This window comes from Bombus huntii, chromosome 12, assembly GCF_024542735.1.
Source record: "Bombus huntii isolate Logan2020A chromosome 12, iyBomHunt1.1, whole genome shotgun sequence".
In the NCBI taxonomy this organism is placed as follows: Eukaryota; Metazoa; Arthropoda; class Insecta; order Hymenoptera; family Apidae; genus Bombus; species Bombus huntii.
Window position 1 is genome coordinate 10,264,347 of NC_066249.1, and position 18,145 is coordinate 10,282,491.

At 30.4% G+C, this 18,145-nt stretch overlaps 2 protein-coding genes across 5 annotated transcripts; one reads left to right on the forward strand and one right to left on the reverse strand.

Moving 5' to 3' along the window:
- The first annotated feature begins 1,184 nt into the window (after window positions 1-1,184).
- Window positions 1,185-11,796, forward strand: LOC126872213 (protein FAM117B-like). Of its 2 annotated transcripts, XM_050631894.1 has the most exons (9): window positions 1,185-2,576; window positions 3,570-3,730; window positions 3,878-3,975; window positions 4,133-4,272; window positions 4,354-4,520; window positions 4,612-4,741; window positions 5,084-5,164; window positions 7,161-7,296; window positions 7,587-11,796. In XM_050631894.1, the coding sequence occupies exons 1-9, from the start codon at window positions 2,336-2,338 to the stop codon at window positions 7,765-7,767; spliced, it is 1,335 nt and encodes a 444-aa protein (XP_050487851.1). In that variant the 5' UTR covers window positions 1,185-2,335; the 3' UTR covers window positions 7,768-11,796. The 2 variants fall into 2 exon arrangements, with proteins under 2 accessions (XP_050487851.1, XP_050487852.1); XM_050631895.1 differs by lacking the exon at window positions 5,084-5,164.
- A 1,619-nt stretch (window positions 11,797-13,415) lies between these two features.
- On the reverse strand, window positions 13,416-18,015 carry LOC126872197 (sorting nexin-29). Of its 3 annotated transcripts, none has more exons than XM_050631859.1 (12): window positions 17,450-18,015; window positions 16,597-16,859; window positions 15,992-16,293; window positions 15,789-15,914; window positions 15,467-15,614; window positions 15,268-15,397; window positions 14,942-15,183; window positions 14,647-14,862; window positions 14,417-14,573; window positions 14,207-14,347; window positions 13,956-14,095; window positions 13,416-13,830 (listed from the first exon to the last, which is right to left on the reverse strand). In XM_050631859.1, exons 1-12 carry the CDS (start codon window positions 17,450-17,452, stop codon window positions 13,746-13,748), a joined length of 1,953 nt encoding a protein of 650 aa, XP_050487816.1. In that variant the 5' UTR covers window positions 17,453-18,015; the 3' UTR covers window positions 13,416-13,745. The 3 variants fall into 3 exon arrangements, with proteins under 3 accessions (XP_050487816.1, XP_050487814.1, XP_050487815.1); XM_050631857.1 differs by having other exon boundaries at window positions 15,467-15,716; window positions 17,450-18,014; XM_050631858.1 differs by lacking the exon at window positions 17,450-18,015 and adding an exon at window positions 17,168-17,314 and having other exon boundaries at window positions 15,467-15,716.
- Window positions 18,016-18,145: the final 130 nt, after the last annotated feature.

The following is an 18,145-nucleotide window of genomic DNA, read 5'->3' on the forward strand; positions in this document are numbered from 1 at the left end:
TATAATTAATATAATAATAATATTGTTATAACAGATAAATATTTGTATTATGTATAACATTTCACTATTTCATGTTTGTCAATTTGATCATTATACTTGTATTTTTCACATCATTTTGTAATTCTGTTTTCCTTAATAATGCTTTAAGATTCTGTTAATCAAAGTACATAATTTCCAACAATTGGTGCATACATAAAATGTACAAAATATTTACTCTTTTATTATTATTTAAATATATTTTTTGTTTTGCAATTAGCATTAGCATACTATCATAATACAAGATTTCTTTGTGAATTATAAGATATTATAATTTGACATAATTATTTTTGGAATTGATGTACAGCATTCCTAAAACTATTTTGCAGAGTGATTCAGCATTATTTACAAAAATTGTATACATATGCATACATATTTTATATGTATGAATATTTATACATATAGAAGGGTCTAATTAATTATAAGTACATTATGTCATTAGCCTTTAGCGAAAAGCATGGCAGTGCCTTTATTAAACAAATTTCCATGCAAATACATGTTACAACATAAAATTTTAATTTTAATACTTTTATGCTGACAACATATGACAAGTGACTTAAAGCTTAATAGTTTAAGTTGGATCATAGATTCAATATGCTTATACATATATTTAAATCATAATTTTATTGTCTTTCTAAGTTAAATATCAAAATAATAATTTTATAGTTCTTATTGTGTTTTAAGTGCAAGACATAAATAATATATACAAGTTAATGCCTGCACATACATATACACATTTGCTTTACCTTTATTTTCACATTTACAGATGCAACACATGAAAGAAGCCTTATGCCAGGTCAAAATATGTTTAAAATATTTACTTTTTATTTTCGCATTTAATAATATACTAAAAGTTTTGACTGATGTTTAATAGTTTTGGAATCTTGGATATTATTTAATCTAGTCATATGTTATCAATAGTAACACTTAAAAAAACAATGTAATGAAACTGCATAGTATAATGTATAATATATTGTAAATAAATATACGAACTTAATTCATAAGAAATATAATTTTTTAAATTCAACTGTTAAAAATGAAGAATAATTTTAACGCACCAATATCTCATTAATTTTTATAAAAAATTGTATAGAAGATACGGAATCATTCAACAGGAAAAATATCTCGTTTGCCCTCGAAAATTTTGTACAAAAGACATTATAAAAGTAACTTAAATAAGATTTCTATAGCCAGAGAGATCATAAAAATTTGGTATTATCAATAACATTGAAATCAAGCTCGCGCGTAAATATCGGTTCGATAGTAACGAATTGAAACGATTATATCTCGAGATTTCTCCTAGCGAGAGTATCGAATGAATGTAGCGTGCACGCGCCGTAGCTGAAAAACGTAAGCTTGGATACTACGCCTGTGCTAGTACGTGCTCCGTACACGAAAGTTATTCACACACGCTATTCATCGGCTTGTGCTCCTCCATTACGTACATAACGTGAAACGTAAAACGCTACATACTAGTCTGTACGTGTGTCGTGCAGGTGTATATAAGCAGAGTTGCGCACGTCGTACATGAACACCAAAACATCATTTTGATTCAGAGGTGATTTCTTGGTAAAATAGACGAATATAAAACGATTAGTGTCTATTTCTTGGTGGATTGGTAGGGTAATCGACGTTAGTTAAAAGACAAGTGATTGGTGGATATCAAGAACAACCGGTAAATAAGATTTTGGACGAGAGATCAAAGCAATCGAGGAAAGGGCGAATTTGAGTGCCACTGCACAAGCGCGAATAAGACAGAGAGACTCAAAGAAGGTTAGAGTGAGATAACGATAGGACGCTAGGTACGGTGCTACGGTGGTAGTGAATGGAACGCGGCCCCCACGGGTGAGCGTAGTACGACGCTCCACGGGCTAGCGTTGCACCAATGACCAGCCGGGACGGGCGATCACGTGACGTGCGTGCCGAGGCAGCAGCAGAACATTGCAAATGACAAGACGCGTAGGGCATTGTCGTCGCGCCGCCGCTACCACCGCTCCTGTCGTAGTTGCTAGTGAATTCGTCGCGCCATTGTCGTCGTTACTGCTACTATCGTTGATGAGATCTCGCCCGCCACCGATTAGCCGAAGATTGTAAAACGATTCTGAAAATCTGTCTTCGGTACTGTCGGCACTACCGCTGCTGTCGCCGCGTGTGCGCGACAAAGTCGCGGGTGCTCGGAGGCCTCGTGCCCTGAACGGTGCCCGCGGCGCCCCGTCCTTAGCAGAACATATTCGAAATACAGTGTACCATCAGATACACCAGCATCGACGGCCTGAGTGCCAGCTGCCTATATGACAAAATGTCGGGATCACAGCGAATGCGAAAGTCCTCGCCATGCTCGACATCGAAGCAAGGCCCAATGCGCGCGACTCTACCCGTAAGCTCGCTGCTACGACAAGGCCGGCAAGGCAGCAGTCTCAGGAAGAGCAACAGCAACAGTCCCACTGTATCGCCAACAAACGCGAGTGCGTGGCGGGCCCGCATCTCGCCGGAGACTTCTTCCTCGGGACAACGAAGCCCCGGTTCCCTCTCTTACAAAGGTATTTACGCTCACTGCTCCACATCCTCACGTACTTACTATACACTGTTATCTCTCGCTACACTTTGTTGTGTCTGTCATTTTATGTTTTTTATATCCTCTCAACTATATATTCCCCCTCAATTAAACCAATACTTTTTATTTCTTGTTTCCTTTTATTTCAATGTTACAACACATAAATGTTTATTGTGTCATTGTACCATGCATCAATTTTTCATCGATCGTCTATTTGCAAGTGTATTGTTCTGTTTTTCTTAATTGCAACAATTTTTAATGTTATTTTTACGAGATTCGGTACAATTTGTTCGTGTCAGGTACGTGTCATACGTACAATCGGTTGTAAATATTGTAATTGTGACGAAGAAATTTATATTATCTTGATTCTGATATATGTTTCTTAAATCTGTAATCATTTTTTATGATAATCCTAGAATATTCAATGATTTTTAAACGTTTTCTAAATTACACATTCGTTAATTATAAATTAGCACGTTGAATTTTATATTGATTTACAGTTATAAAACAATGTAATATATTTGTAAATGTAAATTGTGCATTATGATTTTAATTGTGTCTAATGAGTAATGATATGTATTGATGAACTGAGCAATGATGAATGTTTTGTTATATATATACAAATATGGTATAGTAAGTTATATGTACAATACAGTCATTAACATGTGATAACGATTCAAAAGCAAATTAATCTCCTTTTTTTCTTTTTATCATAAATTTATAGTTCTTCAAATTGATCGATTCGGTAACCGAATACATAGTTTTAGATCGGTTCCACAATAAACAGTTAAAAGACTCATTCCTCCTGTACCCTATTATTGCATTATTTAAATTTTGCTTTTATTTTTGTTTATTTTATCCAGTAACCGAATACACTGTTGATAGTCCGGTTCTGGTTTATGTTTACACAACAGTGATATACCTTTGATTTCTTCTAACTGTAAAAGTTATGTTTATCTAACATCTTTTCTATAAACAGCAAAATCAAAAACATTAAGTGGAAGATGCAGCGAAAGTTTAAGTGGAAACCAAAATATTCGAAGGACAGCATCACTAGATACAATCTATTTGAAAGGACAATGGCCTCGTGATTCGTATTACATTCATTCTAGTCTTCTATTGGTTGATAAATCTACACAGGTAAATTTTATTGTATTTTAAATATGTGTATTTGTATGTTTGATTGTTCTAGTTTTATAAATATTTTACTCTATTGTACAATGTAATAACATTCTGTGTGTTTCATGCCAGCATAATTTACAAACTATTAAAATTATGTTTTTATAGACAGAAGAATGGTCCAATGAACCAAGAAAATTACACACCCGTCATCCTACAGAACAAACTACTACAGATGAAAAACTAGAAAAGTATTTTAGGCATCGGTATGTATAGATCATTGGAATTATTCTATTTTTATCTTCTAAATAATAATGACAAATTTTACAATAATGATGAGTTTTAAATGTCATATTGTAATTTGCATACAACATACTACTACGACATTTACCTATGTGTTCTAACAAAAGATGTATAACATAGGTTGCAACGTTCAGGTAAAGAAGGTACCAGCAGTAGAGAACGAACAGCAGCATTTGGACTTATAATGCCAGGTGGACCACCACCAGCTTTTCCTGCAGATCACACAGTTTTACCCAGTATTGCTTCACAAACGTCTATACGTAAGTTCATTTAAGAATAAATTTCTACATAACAAATCTCTTTGTTTCTAGAATTGATTGACATTTTATTATTATATCTAGACAATCAATTTGGTTTGAGTACAAAGGCAAGTCCTATGAATATCCCTGTGAAACCAATGAGGCCTCCAATGCGTTCTTCTATTGAAGGATTAAATCAAGAAATTGAAGGATTGGTTCTCAAATCTGCAGCTAACCCTAGTGACCCTGATCATCCAGTGGAAGATAAAGCACGTGTTTATTTATATTTATGATGATGTATAAACATAATTCCTTATGACAATATATAACTTATTTACAATAATTTAATTATTCTTGTAGTATGCACGGTATCGTGAACAAATTACACCGGAAGGTCATCGTGCGCCATTAGCAGACCTATTAAGGGCTACTCGTAGTGTGAACACACAAACGCCAGCTACTGACCTTCCCTCCAGTTCTTATTCTTCAGGTAAGTTTATGTTTTGTTTCATATTATTTAATAGTGTTTAGATATATGAAGTAGTTGTCAATGTTTTTAGAAAATATATATGAACTTTATAAGTTTTATGTTGAAAATTATAGGAACCTAATCCGAACGTTAACTTTAACACCACCAGATTAATAATTATATGCGATGTTTGTTATTAGTATTCATAATACTAGTAGTGTGTTTTCGTAATTTAAAAGATATAAAAAGAGTTACATGTTTTTGTTTTTTAAATGAGATGACATATATGTATGTGTGAAGTATTCTGGTTAGTGGTAACACTATAAATAACAGACTAACTATGGTGTGTGCCTGTTGAGACAGGCCCTCCATCTAGGAATTCTGAGTCTCCGCTGATTCCTGGTCTTATGGATGCGTCCCGTCCGCCTAGCGATCTCTTACAAGGTTGGCGCATATTTGCGGAAACATTCTCTTTATTTTTCATGAAATCCCTTTTAATCAAATATGTTTGTTTTTTCTTTTTTCTTTTCTCTTTTTTTTTTTTTTTTTTTTTTTTTTGAATGCCCTTGTTCAAATAGTTACTGACATTTCATACGTCTATCTATAAATTTTTTACTATTTCGTAAATATGTATATGTCGGAGATGAAAGAACATCGAAGCCTCCCCTTTGGAACTTCGGGATAATCCCCTAACACCGTAATCTAGATTCTATCATAGGCGTAATTAAACAATTGTCGTCTTTCGACCCGATTGTATTTGTTCGAGATTTGTGATAGTGAGCTTGGGCTCGAGGCGACAGCCAGGTGCCGAACGTAACCACGGTCACGGGATGAACGCTTTGTCTAACAAAGGTACGGAGTAATTCTCTAGCTCTCCTTAAAAGAAATATTTGTAGCGGCACGCGACAGTAAACATTCCAACGGCTTCTGTCCCGTGGCTCGCCACACGCAGATCCTATTCTTCGGGTATGATGGTTACCAGATGCCGACGCGTCTCTATAGTACGTGATCAGCTAGCCCGAGGGCCGTTATAAACACTAAGATCTAGTTACCTAAAGTCCTTCAAACAGACAAACAGTCTTTGTCCCAACTACGGGAAGATAGGAGAGACCTATTTTTCAACTAACGGCGTCTCCCACCAGCAACTTTCCCTCGAGGGCGGCTAGCATCTTTTTCTAACCACCGATATGGAGATTGACCAATTAGCAGCAATGCCAATTTCCCTCGCCTTCTGAACGAAGGCTATCCTCGACGAATCCGATGATCTCGTGTCCTTAGACATCATAGCTTTCCTCCGCAGCATCATCGTGACAGAAAGTCATTCTCTCGTGAGGTCGTATTAGCGAGTTACTTTGTGTCTGTACGCTGGGTGGATATTCCACGTTTTAACAAAGAGTCCGACTTAGATATTGTGAGCATGTTCATCCATCATCCCGTTGACCGCGGATCCGTTATTGAACCTAGGATCATTGTCATTAGTTTCTCGAGTATCCAATTACCACGGTTACTTGTCTAATTCTATAATAATCGTATTTGCACTAGTCAATGTCTTCTCTATTGCATAACGACAACGTGTAATCCGAACGAAGATTCGTTTCACACCCCTAACTCTAATTCTAATATAAACCCGACATATACATATACATATATATGTACACAATATTTTAAGTCTGAAGTATATGCATGAGTTATATATATTTTATAGAATGCCAAAATCAGTTACCATTAATATTACACCTGGAATTATTTTCTGATTTTACACAATTAATTAATGTTTTGTACTGATCAAAAATTTGATGTGTTTTCATAGAATAATAATGCCAAATTAAATGTTCACAATACATTATGACATTATATGGTAAACGAATCTATCTTTAATAAAATGTATTTCTTATTATTGCATTGATGCTTGCATGTAGTATTCTGTTTTATATAGGATTATATATATATATTTTTTTTTAATCAATATTTTTCTTAACTGTTCTTGTTTAAAAATAATTATTAAAGCACTATGATATTTGAAGTATGTTATTGCATGATAATTGGTCATATATGTAATTTTTAGATTTATTAAGTTATGTATTAATTTTGTAGCGATTATGTTTAATACATAATTTCCACACAGAGACTATTGTATCTTAAATCTTAACATTATATATACACAAGTATCATATAAAATATCTATACAACTTTCGCAAATCTATCCAGATATGTTACTGTTAATAAAGTGGAATGAAGTGTAGTTTTAGTGTACAAAGCTATTACACATTTATATTATTTTTTATTTTTTATATGAATGAGTTTATAAATACATGAATTATATAATTTAGTTATTAAGAGCATGGATTAAAGATATTTACTTTTCAATTGATATATACAATGTTGTTTGCTTACTGTTTTTATATGGTTATTAATTCTGATGTTCTAATTTATCTTTAAGGTGGAAGTCGTGGCTCAACCCCCGAACAAGATAGAGAAGGGCGCCTTGGCACCTCTCCTCACATTAATAGGTTCCTTGCAAGAGAACCACCTGATGGCTGTGAGAAAGTCAATCTCAAATTTGTAGAGGATGCCAGGTAATTGTCATGCACGTTTTTTTTTTTTTTTTTTTTTTTTTTTTTTTTTTTTTTTTTTTTTTTTTTTTAAATTAGGATAATTTATAGAAAATCTATTATGATAATTAATTTGTAACTCCTATCAGATTTTATGTCTTACATCAAATTAAATATGTATATATTCGTATTGTCCGTAAAAATAACTTAAGTTCACTAAGGTTGAAGTTTAGTTAGTTGAAATTTACATCCCTTCTTTATTTAAGGATATTAACATATTAGCATTATTGAAACAATTATATTTGTATGTATAGGCGACCCATGATAGACTTGAGCAAACTAGACTATTGCCCAAAGCCGTGTGTAGCATTCCAGTTAAAACCTAGCTTGGGATCAGCGTTCCTGCCATTACAACAGCCAGCCAGTCCAACAATGGTTGCCAGTGCATCACCCTCTTCGCATACAACACCAACTACACCTCCTCCAAACCCATAGTCCTGCTCTTTACCTTACAGAATAATGTTCACAAACCCAATTGGTATATATATATTTTTTTTGAATGACCTCATGGGTAGAAAGTGGTTTACTTTGATATGAAAGCATATACCAACAAAGAAAAGTTACCGAAAACGCAGCCTGTTTTCAGTGCGACCCAACGTTCGGGCATCGTGAATGTGTAATTAAAAAGTTATAATTGCATTGATACAAAATATTGAAAGCATCTGAGCTCCGTTAATGTTTCAAACCATAATAAATACGAGGAACAATAATTTGTGATAACTAAAAAAACGACATTTAGGAATGAACATTGTGTTCTACAGGGAGAAAGACTAATAAAAATTGTGTATTCTAAATTTAGTGCTAAAATGTGCTAAACAACTTTAGTTTTGTATACAGGGATAAATATTCAAATGTCAGAGTATTAAATTTGATTGTTGGAAAAAGCAAAATTATACAGATACAAAATGGGTACATGTGCCTGGATATGTACATCGGTACCCCTTTATAAATTTTTCATTAGATCTTTCACTTAAATTATTCGATTGCATACTGGAACGAAACACTTGTTACAATTTTGTATTGTTTTGTATTATTACTTATATGCTGAAAATATTGAAATTATTATTATCTGAGGAGCTCGAAAATAGTGTGTCCCTATGGTACATTATTTTTTAGAATTATATTCTCTTAGAATTATTCACGTACATTCTTTACTCCTTTTTTTTAAGGTCGCGTATGTAAGATAAAGGCGTAAGTCAATTGTCATGATAGTTTATTTTGTATTACGTGTACAAATGTGCACTTTTGCATAGCTTCTTTTTATAGTAATGTCTCTTAGATGATAAGTTTTTATTTTGAAAGTAAAACAAGCACTTTGTTCAAGTATAGTGTTCAGTGTCATAAAGCAACTTATGGAAGTTAAGTTAATTGCAAGAGTATATTCTGTTGTTTAATAACTAAATTACCATAGGGCTGCAAAATTTTTGGTTTAATTTGTGTTATGTTAGTTTACTATCTGAATATGTACAACCAATACAGCATGCAATGACAGGTTGACGGATGTATGATAGAATGAACCTAATGATATATAATGAGGAAAATATGGAAATATAATGAGTAAAAATATGGCGAATGATAAAATTAAACATTGATTAAAGTAACAAATAACGACATGTGCTTTAGCCAGTGTGGTATCAGATGTGCATACACCTGGCTCCCTAACTTGGCACAGTATGGGTGTGCGTGTAGGGTTTTGTATAAACGTGGATCATAGTAAAGAAATTTATAATCTGCGTTCTATACAAATAACAGTATGCATGTGTTGTAATATCAGAATCCTTATTAAGCCATCCACGAATAACGCTAAGGCTTATGGTATTATCGAAGTACGTATTGTATGAATATTATAAGTATTTGGAGTACTCTGAAATTTAATTATTTAAATTTGTAGTAGTATTTGTGTGTGTGTGTATACTTTAAATATATTTTTAATAATTAGCAGTTATTCGTTTCTCTATTAAATGTTTTTACAATAAGAATAATCAAAGGAATATTAAATATTGTTAAAAATATCTTTGTATAACAAACTATTCACTCTATATAAAGAAAAAATTTTGTAAGAGTTATTCGTGTGATGGCTTAACTTATTATTTAGTATATGCAGACATAGCCACTCAAGAAGTTCAATTTATTTTTTGCTTTCTAATACAGAACGTTTTGCAAACGATTTTATAGTTATGGTCTGAGGAATAAGGATCTTAATAAAATGTAAGATCAAGAGCAGGGAAGAACAGTTTTTTAAATACAATAGTAATATACTTTCTAATATTATATTGTATCTAGCTACAACAGTGAAAAATGTTAACACATAAAGTACCTGGCACACTGGTCTATGCTCTCTTTTATCCAGCTCACTAGAAAGTTCATGCCTTAGAATGCGTGGCAAAGTGTGCTAAATAGACAGGAAGGTTAATGAGAGAGTCAGGATATATACAAGATGCACTGGCTAGTTAACAAGTATACAATACAAAACTAATCTGCTATCTACTAGCTTAAGAAGATTTTCTTTTATTTATTTTCGCTATGGACCTAAATGACATCTATCCCATTGCTGTAAGAATACATGAATGTGAACGTTAAGTTTGCAGGCGCTCTAAAGAAAAGAGACAAAATTTATCAACCGCGTATTTCATCTGTTGGTATTTTCACTTAAACGGAGGAGAAGAAAAAATGTTTTAATATAAACACATTGTATTAATCATAGTGAATAAAAAGTTTCATACTTTTACTAATAAGCAGAAAAAGAAATTACTTTAGAGAGAAGCTAGCCTTATTATTTTTGACTACACTCATGAGGCTCCACTTTTTAACCTTCATGTACTTGCATAATGTGTTATCATTATTGTTAGCTTTTGTTGTCAATTTCATAAACAAAAGAATGTGTGTAAAGACTGCTAAACTAAAGATTACTTGTTATTTGGATATACCTAAATTTAAAGTTAAATAAAATTAGGCTCAAATTTCTCCGGTTACCTATGAAACAATATAGGTACTCTTTAATTCGTAAACTAAACGATCCTTATGTGACTACTGTTCGGTACATTCTCTTTACATATCTAAATCTGAGCAGGCTTCAGAATGGCAAAATGATTATGTCAATTACGAATTTATTTATCCCTAGGACTGCCCAGGACGTATCGTTGTAGTATTTCGTACAATAAAAAAGAACACAGAGATTGTTAAACATGATTGTAATTTGTAAGATGCTCAGAATTGTGTAAATTTTTTAACGCGTAAAACTTGTAAAAAGATATGTACTTCGAGAATTTTATATATTTGGTAAAGTTAAATGCAGCTTTTATTCATTGTTTTTTAAATAAATACGTAGAATATTATTTATCGTTTTTTATTGAAAGCAAAGAAATATGAAACCTTCTTTATGTAATGTTTTCTTGTAAGAGTATATTTTCGTACGTACAATTTTATAAATGTTTACGAGATTATTTAGAAAATTGTTATAAATTTTATATTTTAAAAGATTAAATTATTTTACGTTTTAAAATGTATAATTTTTTTTTATAAAGATTCGTTATAAACATAGCTTCTTTTTTAAGCTCAGTTACACAATGTTTCTTAGCGAATGGAGTTATAAAATAAAGTTATATATTGTGTAAAGAGTATCTTACAGTGCAAGGCTATAAACATCTTATTAGTAGTTCACAACGGTACATTGAAAATTAATAATTTATACATAAGGATTTATCCACCTTCTAGTCTGTCCTAGGGCTAAATCAAAATTAGTCAGCGAAGAGAGCTAGTGAATGTAAATAATAATTTAAAGCCGTTTACGATGAAATCTTTGTACGGAACGTAGTGACTAAGGCCAACGAATTCTATACTTTTCGTGCGTCTCGCGAAAGTTCGTTGAACGAAAAAAACTTGTGGAACAATGCGAACTTTAAAAAAAATATGTGTATAAAAGAAATTACCATAATACGAGCTGTCCATAGTCAACAGAGATTAGACTCCTTTTCCGAACGGCACAATGCAATTGTCAAAATCATAGTAAATATTAATTTTATATATTATATATATATATTTTTTTTAATTTTACATTTTTTTTATTATATTTCGAAAATTTCGAATTTATTAATTTTATTTGAAATTTTATGCGTTTCAACATCTTGTTTTCTATTAAACACACATGCAACACACATATTATACATTTTATTATCTTTCTGTTCTTTATTTGCTTGAAATGTCATTTATCTCGGCAATATATTCTCTAATTTAAACGATAGATAGTCACACGCATCTCTATGAATCGTAAATTTAATGAGTATTGTTAATCATTTTTCAAATAAGTACCACGTATCAGTATTGTAAAGTATGTTAATTTCTCGTGATCGAGATTTATTTTTTCTTTAATCTTGATAAACCTTCATGAAACGTTATATGTATAAATAAACTTATATTTTCTACGGAATAAAATACTCTTTAAGAGATAAGTTATTATACACTGTATTTTTCGTGCAGTATCAAATTTCAAAATATAAAAGCAAATTAAAGTATAAGATTTAGTACATAAAAAATATATATTACCTTATTTTTGAGTATTTTATCATAATAATGCATTATTTATATTTGATATTAAAAGTTTTAATGTTATAATATGTTTACGAATACTTTAATTGCTTTCAACAGTAATCTTTGTTTTTCCTTTCTTTTTTTATATTTCTGTTAAAGAATTGTATTTGTCCATTAAATTTAAGTATCGAATTTATATTCTTATCGAAACGTTAAGAACTTATTTAACGAATATATTCGATTATTTTTTCTCTCCCTATTGCAAGTCAGAATATTATTATATTATATGATATCGACTTGAAATGAATGTGTCTGTTTTGTAATCGATTTTATAAGTAATGTAATCATGTACCATTATGTTACGAAACTTACTATGATTATGATGCTATGATTGCGATGCGCTATAAATATAGATTCCATAGATTCGTTTGAAGCGTATGTAATTGCAATTAATACATTGACTGCCATACAACAATGTCTTACTTTTCGATACATTTCGTATCGAATTAAATGTAAGTGGCTTCGATCTGTAAAGTAGCAAATGTCGATTTATCGAGATTTGTCATTTATATTGTTGCTTGCTCGAGCTACAATATAAAGCTCTTGTCGCAATGTCATCGAATGTATTATAATATATAACAATAATATACAGGTGTATCGTTGGTTCCTTTGTAACGAAAAAATACATTATGGTTCCACAATCGGCAGTCAAGGTATTAATGATGATTATATTAATGACTCGATAAACTTTGCTATTACAAGAAACTTTTATATCTCAATATGGAAAGGTAAAAAATAATTGACTGTCTGTGTCGCTCAGTATAAATACTAATTCACATTACGATTCAAATTTCATTGTTATAACGTGTATTTATTATTTGATAAGAATCACGTTCGAGAGACAAAAATTTACGCCCGAATAGGTTCTTCGATGATTGGTTCGTTGTAAAAATTCTCTTATCTTACCTCTCCATAGTGAGACTCCTATGCAACTTGTTAAACCTGTGAATCTTATATGCGATTAGTTGTATTATTTACCAGCATAATACTGTATGTACTTGTTCCAATAACAATATGCACTTTTATTTTTATCATAAAATATAAATGGAAAAAGTGTACCTTTTTATATTACTGTTAAGGCGCCTTACATGAATAAAATTTTTAGAAAACGAGATTAAACACGCTATTATATAATTTAATTATAAGAACAACGTATAATACTTTATTTTCCGTATTCTGTGCATTGTCCTAGCTCTTTGATCTAAATTTATTTGTTAATTCATTAAATACTATCTTTTATATACATTTTAATGATCATATTTCTTTTTATCGTATAACATGTTTCAAATATTTTTTAATACGTTTATTAATTTTTAATTTTTAAAATTTTATTTATTCTAAAATATAAGATATATAACAAATTTTGTATAATATATAAGAAATATATTTTTTTATATGATTCAAAGATTAAAAGTAGGATTAGAATTTCTCTTGAAATATGAATTAGAGTTTCAAACAATATTGCATATAAATTAGTGTAAAAAAATAATACATACTTTTGTGTAGAAAAAAATTAGTTTTTAATTAATTTTACTACATATTACTTTTATACATACATTGTCTATAAACAGCATATGTGTGAATGTATATTAATTATAATTGTATACATACAGACATATGCTCATATCTTCAATTGTCAACAATATATATATATATATATATATATATATATATATATATATATATATATATATATATATATATATTGTATATATATATATACACATACATATATATATATACATATATAGAACAACATAAGTATTTTATATATTAAATTAAAAAGGCTTCATGTATGTACAAATTGTCTATAAAAACGTTAATAATTATAAACCCATGTATTGAGGGGAAGAAGAAAACGTGTTTCTTGTAGAGTTATTTTTCCTCGAATCCTCAGTATTAGGGTTATCACTAAAAAAGGTAATATTTAATAAGATCAGGATATTGAAAATACTTTTTTATAGATTTTTGAAATTTTAGAATCGCTTGTCTCTCATATTATATTAATATTAAATTAGTATTGTGAGATAAATTACCCAAAGAAAGGCATTAGGGATATAAGCGTTTGTCTACTTGGTCTAGAAGCAAATGCTGGAGAGCATTGCGCCAATCTTCCAACAATTCGTCTTAACCATTGTTGCAATTTTTGTCGTCGTTCTTCTACAAATTTAGCATCCTAGATAAAAATGAATAAAAATGAACTTCGGATATTTCCTGTAATATTGTATACTATTCTTTCGTAAGATATTTTCTATAGTATATTCTTTAGTATACTTCTGTAATGTACCTTATTTCCTATTGTCTTCTTTGGCGGGAATTCAAAAGTAGTAACAATTGCATCATGTTTTTTTAATTCTCTATAAAGTGCATGAAATTGCGCATATCGTCTATATATATTCCATTCGGTATCCCTAATACGTACGTATATCTGTAATAATTAATAAACTTAGATATATTTAACAATAATTTTATTGTAATTTATATCTATTTTACATACCTGATAAACATGATGTATATCAGAAGACTGTCCAGTAAGGAACGCAGATGGAATCCATATATGTATGAGACATGGTGGTTCTAATGGTAAGTCGTCTTCATTTATAGGGCCACGAAGGCACTCTAATTCAGCTTGTAACAACTTAACTAATCTCTCCCTGGAAATTTCCCGAACATTAATATAAAATATAGGTATTGTTACTGTTAAATATAGATATGTAATAATTTTACCTGTCATTTAATTGTAAAGTTAATCTAGCATTAAATTCCATTAATTCCGCATGCATATCTGCAACTTGAATTAATTTTTCTTCATATTGTTGAGCTTCATAATGATAATCTAATGATGGATCTTCTTCGGAAACTGTAGTAGAATCCGAATCTCTTCTCAACATTTGTACTGCCGTTACATATTTACGTAATTGTTGTCTTAATAATTCATTTTCTCTATTAAATCATAATTATATTAAAGTATAAGTTATTTCTATGCCTTATAAGATAAGGTGTATTATATTGCGAATTTTACCTATTTAATGCTTGTATTTGTAATTCGTGTCTTTCAAGATAATTTTGATGTTGTCTTTGTAAACGAGCAAGCTGTAATCTACTAGTCATAGCGTCTTCTTTAGCTTGCTCTAACATTTCAGTCATAGCTAATAGTCTTACTCGTAACACTTCAATATCTGCACTATCAGCATCTGTATGAATATCTAAATCTGCAAATGGTTCCGTAGCTTCTACTGCAGGTTCTGCTACTTCAGATGAATCCTAAATAACAAGAAAATATAAAATGGATGAAAAACATTAAATTAAAAGATATAAAAATATGGAAGAGATGCATTTTATACATACGTCTAAGTAGCTTGGTAATGCTATCAACATGTCATCTAACGTTTGATCTAAAGGAGATACAGGAACTAGCCCACCCATACTTCCGGAATTTGTAACTGGCGTTAATACTTTTTCTTCTTCAAAGGTTTCACTAAAAATATTCAAAAATTTTATTATTTAATATGTCAATATTAAAATGTGAAATAGCAGATGCATTTACCTGTTTTCCCAGTCAGAAATTTCTTTATTGACTATTGTAGTAACATTATGTGTTTCTGGTTGAGATTGTGAAATTGTCGAACTAGGTGATGTAGAAGCTTTTGTTGATGTTACTGTAGGAGAATTGAGACAAGTTGGAGGTGCACTAACTGAAATGGAAGCTTCTGTATTTTCTTGTTCATCATTTTCGTTATCGAAAGAAATTATATGGGTTGGCACTTTTTTCCTTTGTCTCTGTTTTGAAGTAGGTCCTAATCGCGATATTAATTATATTCGTATAAAATTATATGTAATCTTATGCACTTGAAATGAAAAGCAATTACCTGGTATAGTAGATGATATAATGGGTTCAGATAATGAAATCTTTTGTTTTTCCATTTCTTTGCTTTTTGAATTATTATCTAATTCTTCATTATCTATCCTAATTGCAAATAAGATACTACCAAGTCCTAATAGTTAAAATGATATTTAATTATCTTATATAAATAAGTTGATATGATACAAAATTGAATGAATGTTATTATACCTGCTGCTACATCTGGTAATATAGCACTTCGTTCCTGGTCAAGTAAAAATGCCCAGTCTTCATAAAACGAAGATAGTATCGTGGGGTCAAGTATAGCATGTAAATGACGCTCTAAAGAACGTTCATTTAAAACAGCTCTGAGCCATGCTCTACCCCTACCATAATCAGTGTGAACTTTTTTTAATACACTAAAACGTTCTTGTTCATGCCATGTTAATTGTTCCTTTATACATGGCCAAAAAGCCATATCTGATGTACTACATGATTTTGTATTACCACCAGATACTATGTCTGAGACATGCCTATAAAGATATAAATAACATAAATTAATGTAATAGAATATATCTTTAGTTATTACTCATCACATAGCATTATCTTATAAACATACATCCGTGTAGTCATATTTGAGATGATAAGAAGTACAAAAAAGGGAAAGTAGATGACTATATGCATAATATCAATATATATCAATCTTATCTTAAACAGACAAGGTAAACAAATGTCATTGTTTTTGTAGAAGTTTCCATAATATATATCTTATAAGAAATACTGATGAAATAAATGGCATTTTAATTTATATATGCAAGTATTATTTAGTTTATTACCTTAAAGCTGAATTAATTTTTTCAATGCATTTTGTACGTAATCCATGACTAAAAATTGATTCAAATATGTGACATAGCTGTGTAACACATATATCAGATTCAGTTGCTAATTCAGTACGCCCACCAAATCTAACATGACACTTTTTTGCAGCAGCTAATAAATTTTCCAATAGTTTCTGTCTCTCTGTTGCATGGTCATAACTTTGATTAGAATCAATTACATTATGTGTGCTTGGCACTATCGCTGACATTATACGTAAAGCCTAGAACATATAAGCCCAAGATATATGAAACACAGATATAAAACATAATCACATGCATTATTCTTTATTTAAAACCTAATGCTACACGAAATTATGTAAGAAATTTATATACTATCGTAAAAAAACATTAAAGAAAAACATAGAAATTTTTGTTCATTAATACATTTCCTAAATTTTTAAAGTTTTTGCAAAGTTAAAATACAATGACTAAAGTATTTTTTGATATTTTTGTCCTTGTATCAGATACATGATGATAATATGAATTACGTATTATATAAATTAAAGGAATACATTGTTAGGACAATTACACTTTTTATATGTATAACTCATTTTTCATTTAAATACACGCATTCATTTAAATATACTGTTTAAGAGAATATGCCACAGATATAAGCGCAATTTCTATTGTTCATTCCAGTACACAAAAGAAAGTTTACAGGTGTTTTCAACAAGTAGTACAATGTTTAATCGTTAATTATGTTAATTGGAAGCATGTGTCGTATCACGAGATGCTTATTAATTTGTGAAAACAATGTTGACAGTATATAATTCAACGATAATTCGATGATGTATAAAAAATAAATACATACCATGAGTATCAATCACTGAAGATCACGTTAATTTCCTTTCAAATTGTAATTCGTTATTAAAAAGAGTTGTACAAAAAGTGTACATAAATATACAATCACTTCTAGGAATTATTATATACAGGACTTGTCAAAGAGTACTACGACGTAACTATCTCATGACGATAAGCAGAAGATTTAATTTTTCTAGTGAGTAATATATAAATTTTTGTGGCAGGAAAACTGTAGGGGCGGAAACAGTCCCCTCATCTTTGCTCTTTTTCCTTGAACACAGATGTGTCATGTGAATTAGGTGGTATATATAAAATAGGCATAGAAAAAGTGACTCCGTTTGTCGAGCATTTTAGTATAGTACGTTGATCTCCTATACCCTGAGTATAGTAGTTCTATAGTATTCTTATCAGTTATGATTTTGACATATTTAAGAATCTATCTTATCTATTTAAGAATCTGCTTCTATTATTTACACAATGATTGGTATAGTAACTACAATTTCGTAGTTGTAATGTTTAAAAGTATATAAAATGTCACTAATTTGTTCGACATAAAACTATAGTAGCAAATATAACGATTATTTAGTGTCCTGTATCTTGGCAATAATGAATATTATTTTAAATTGATGAGTATAGAGATTGTCTTTTTTTTAACTTGGTAGCACTGATTTCTTTATGTATGCCATAGTATATATTTTAGATACGT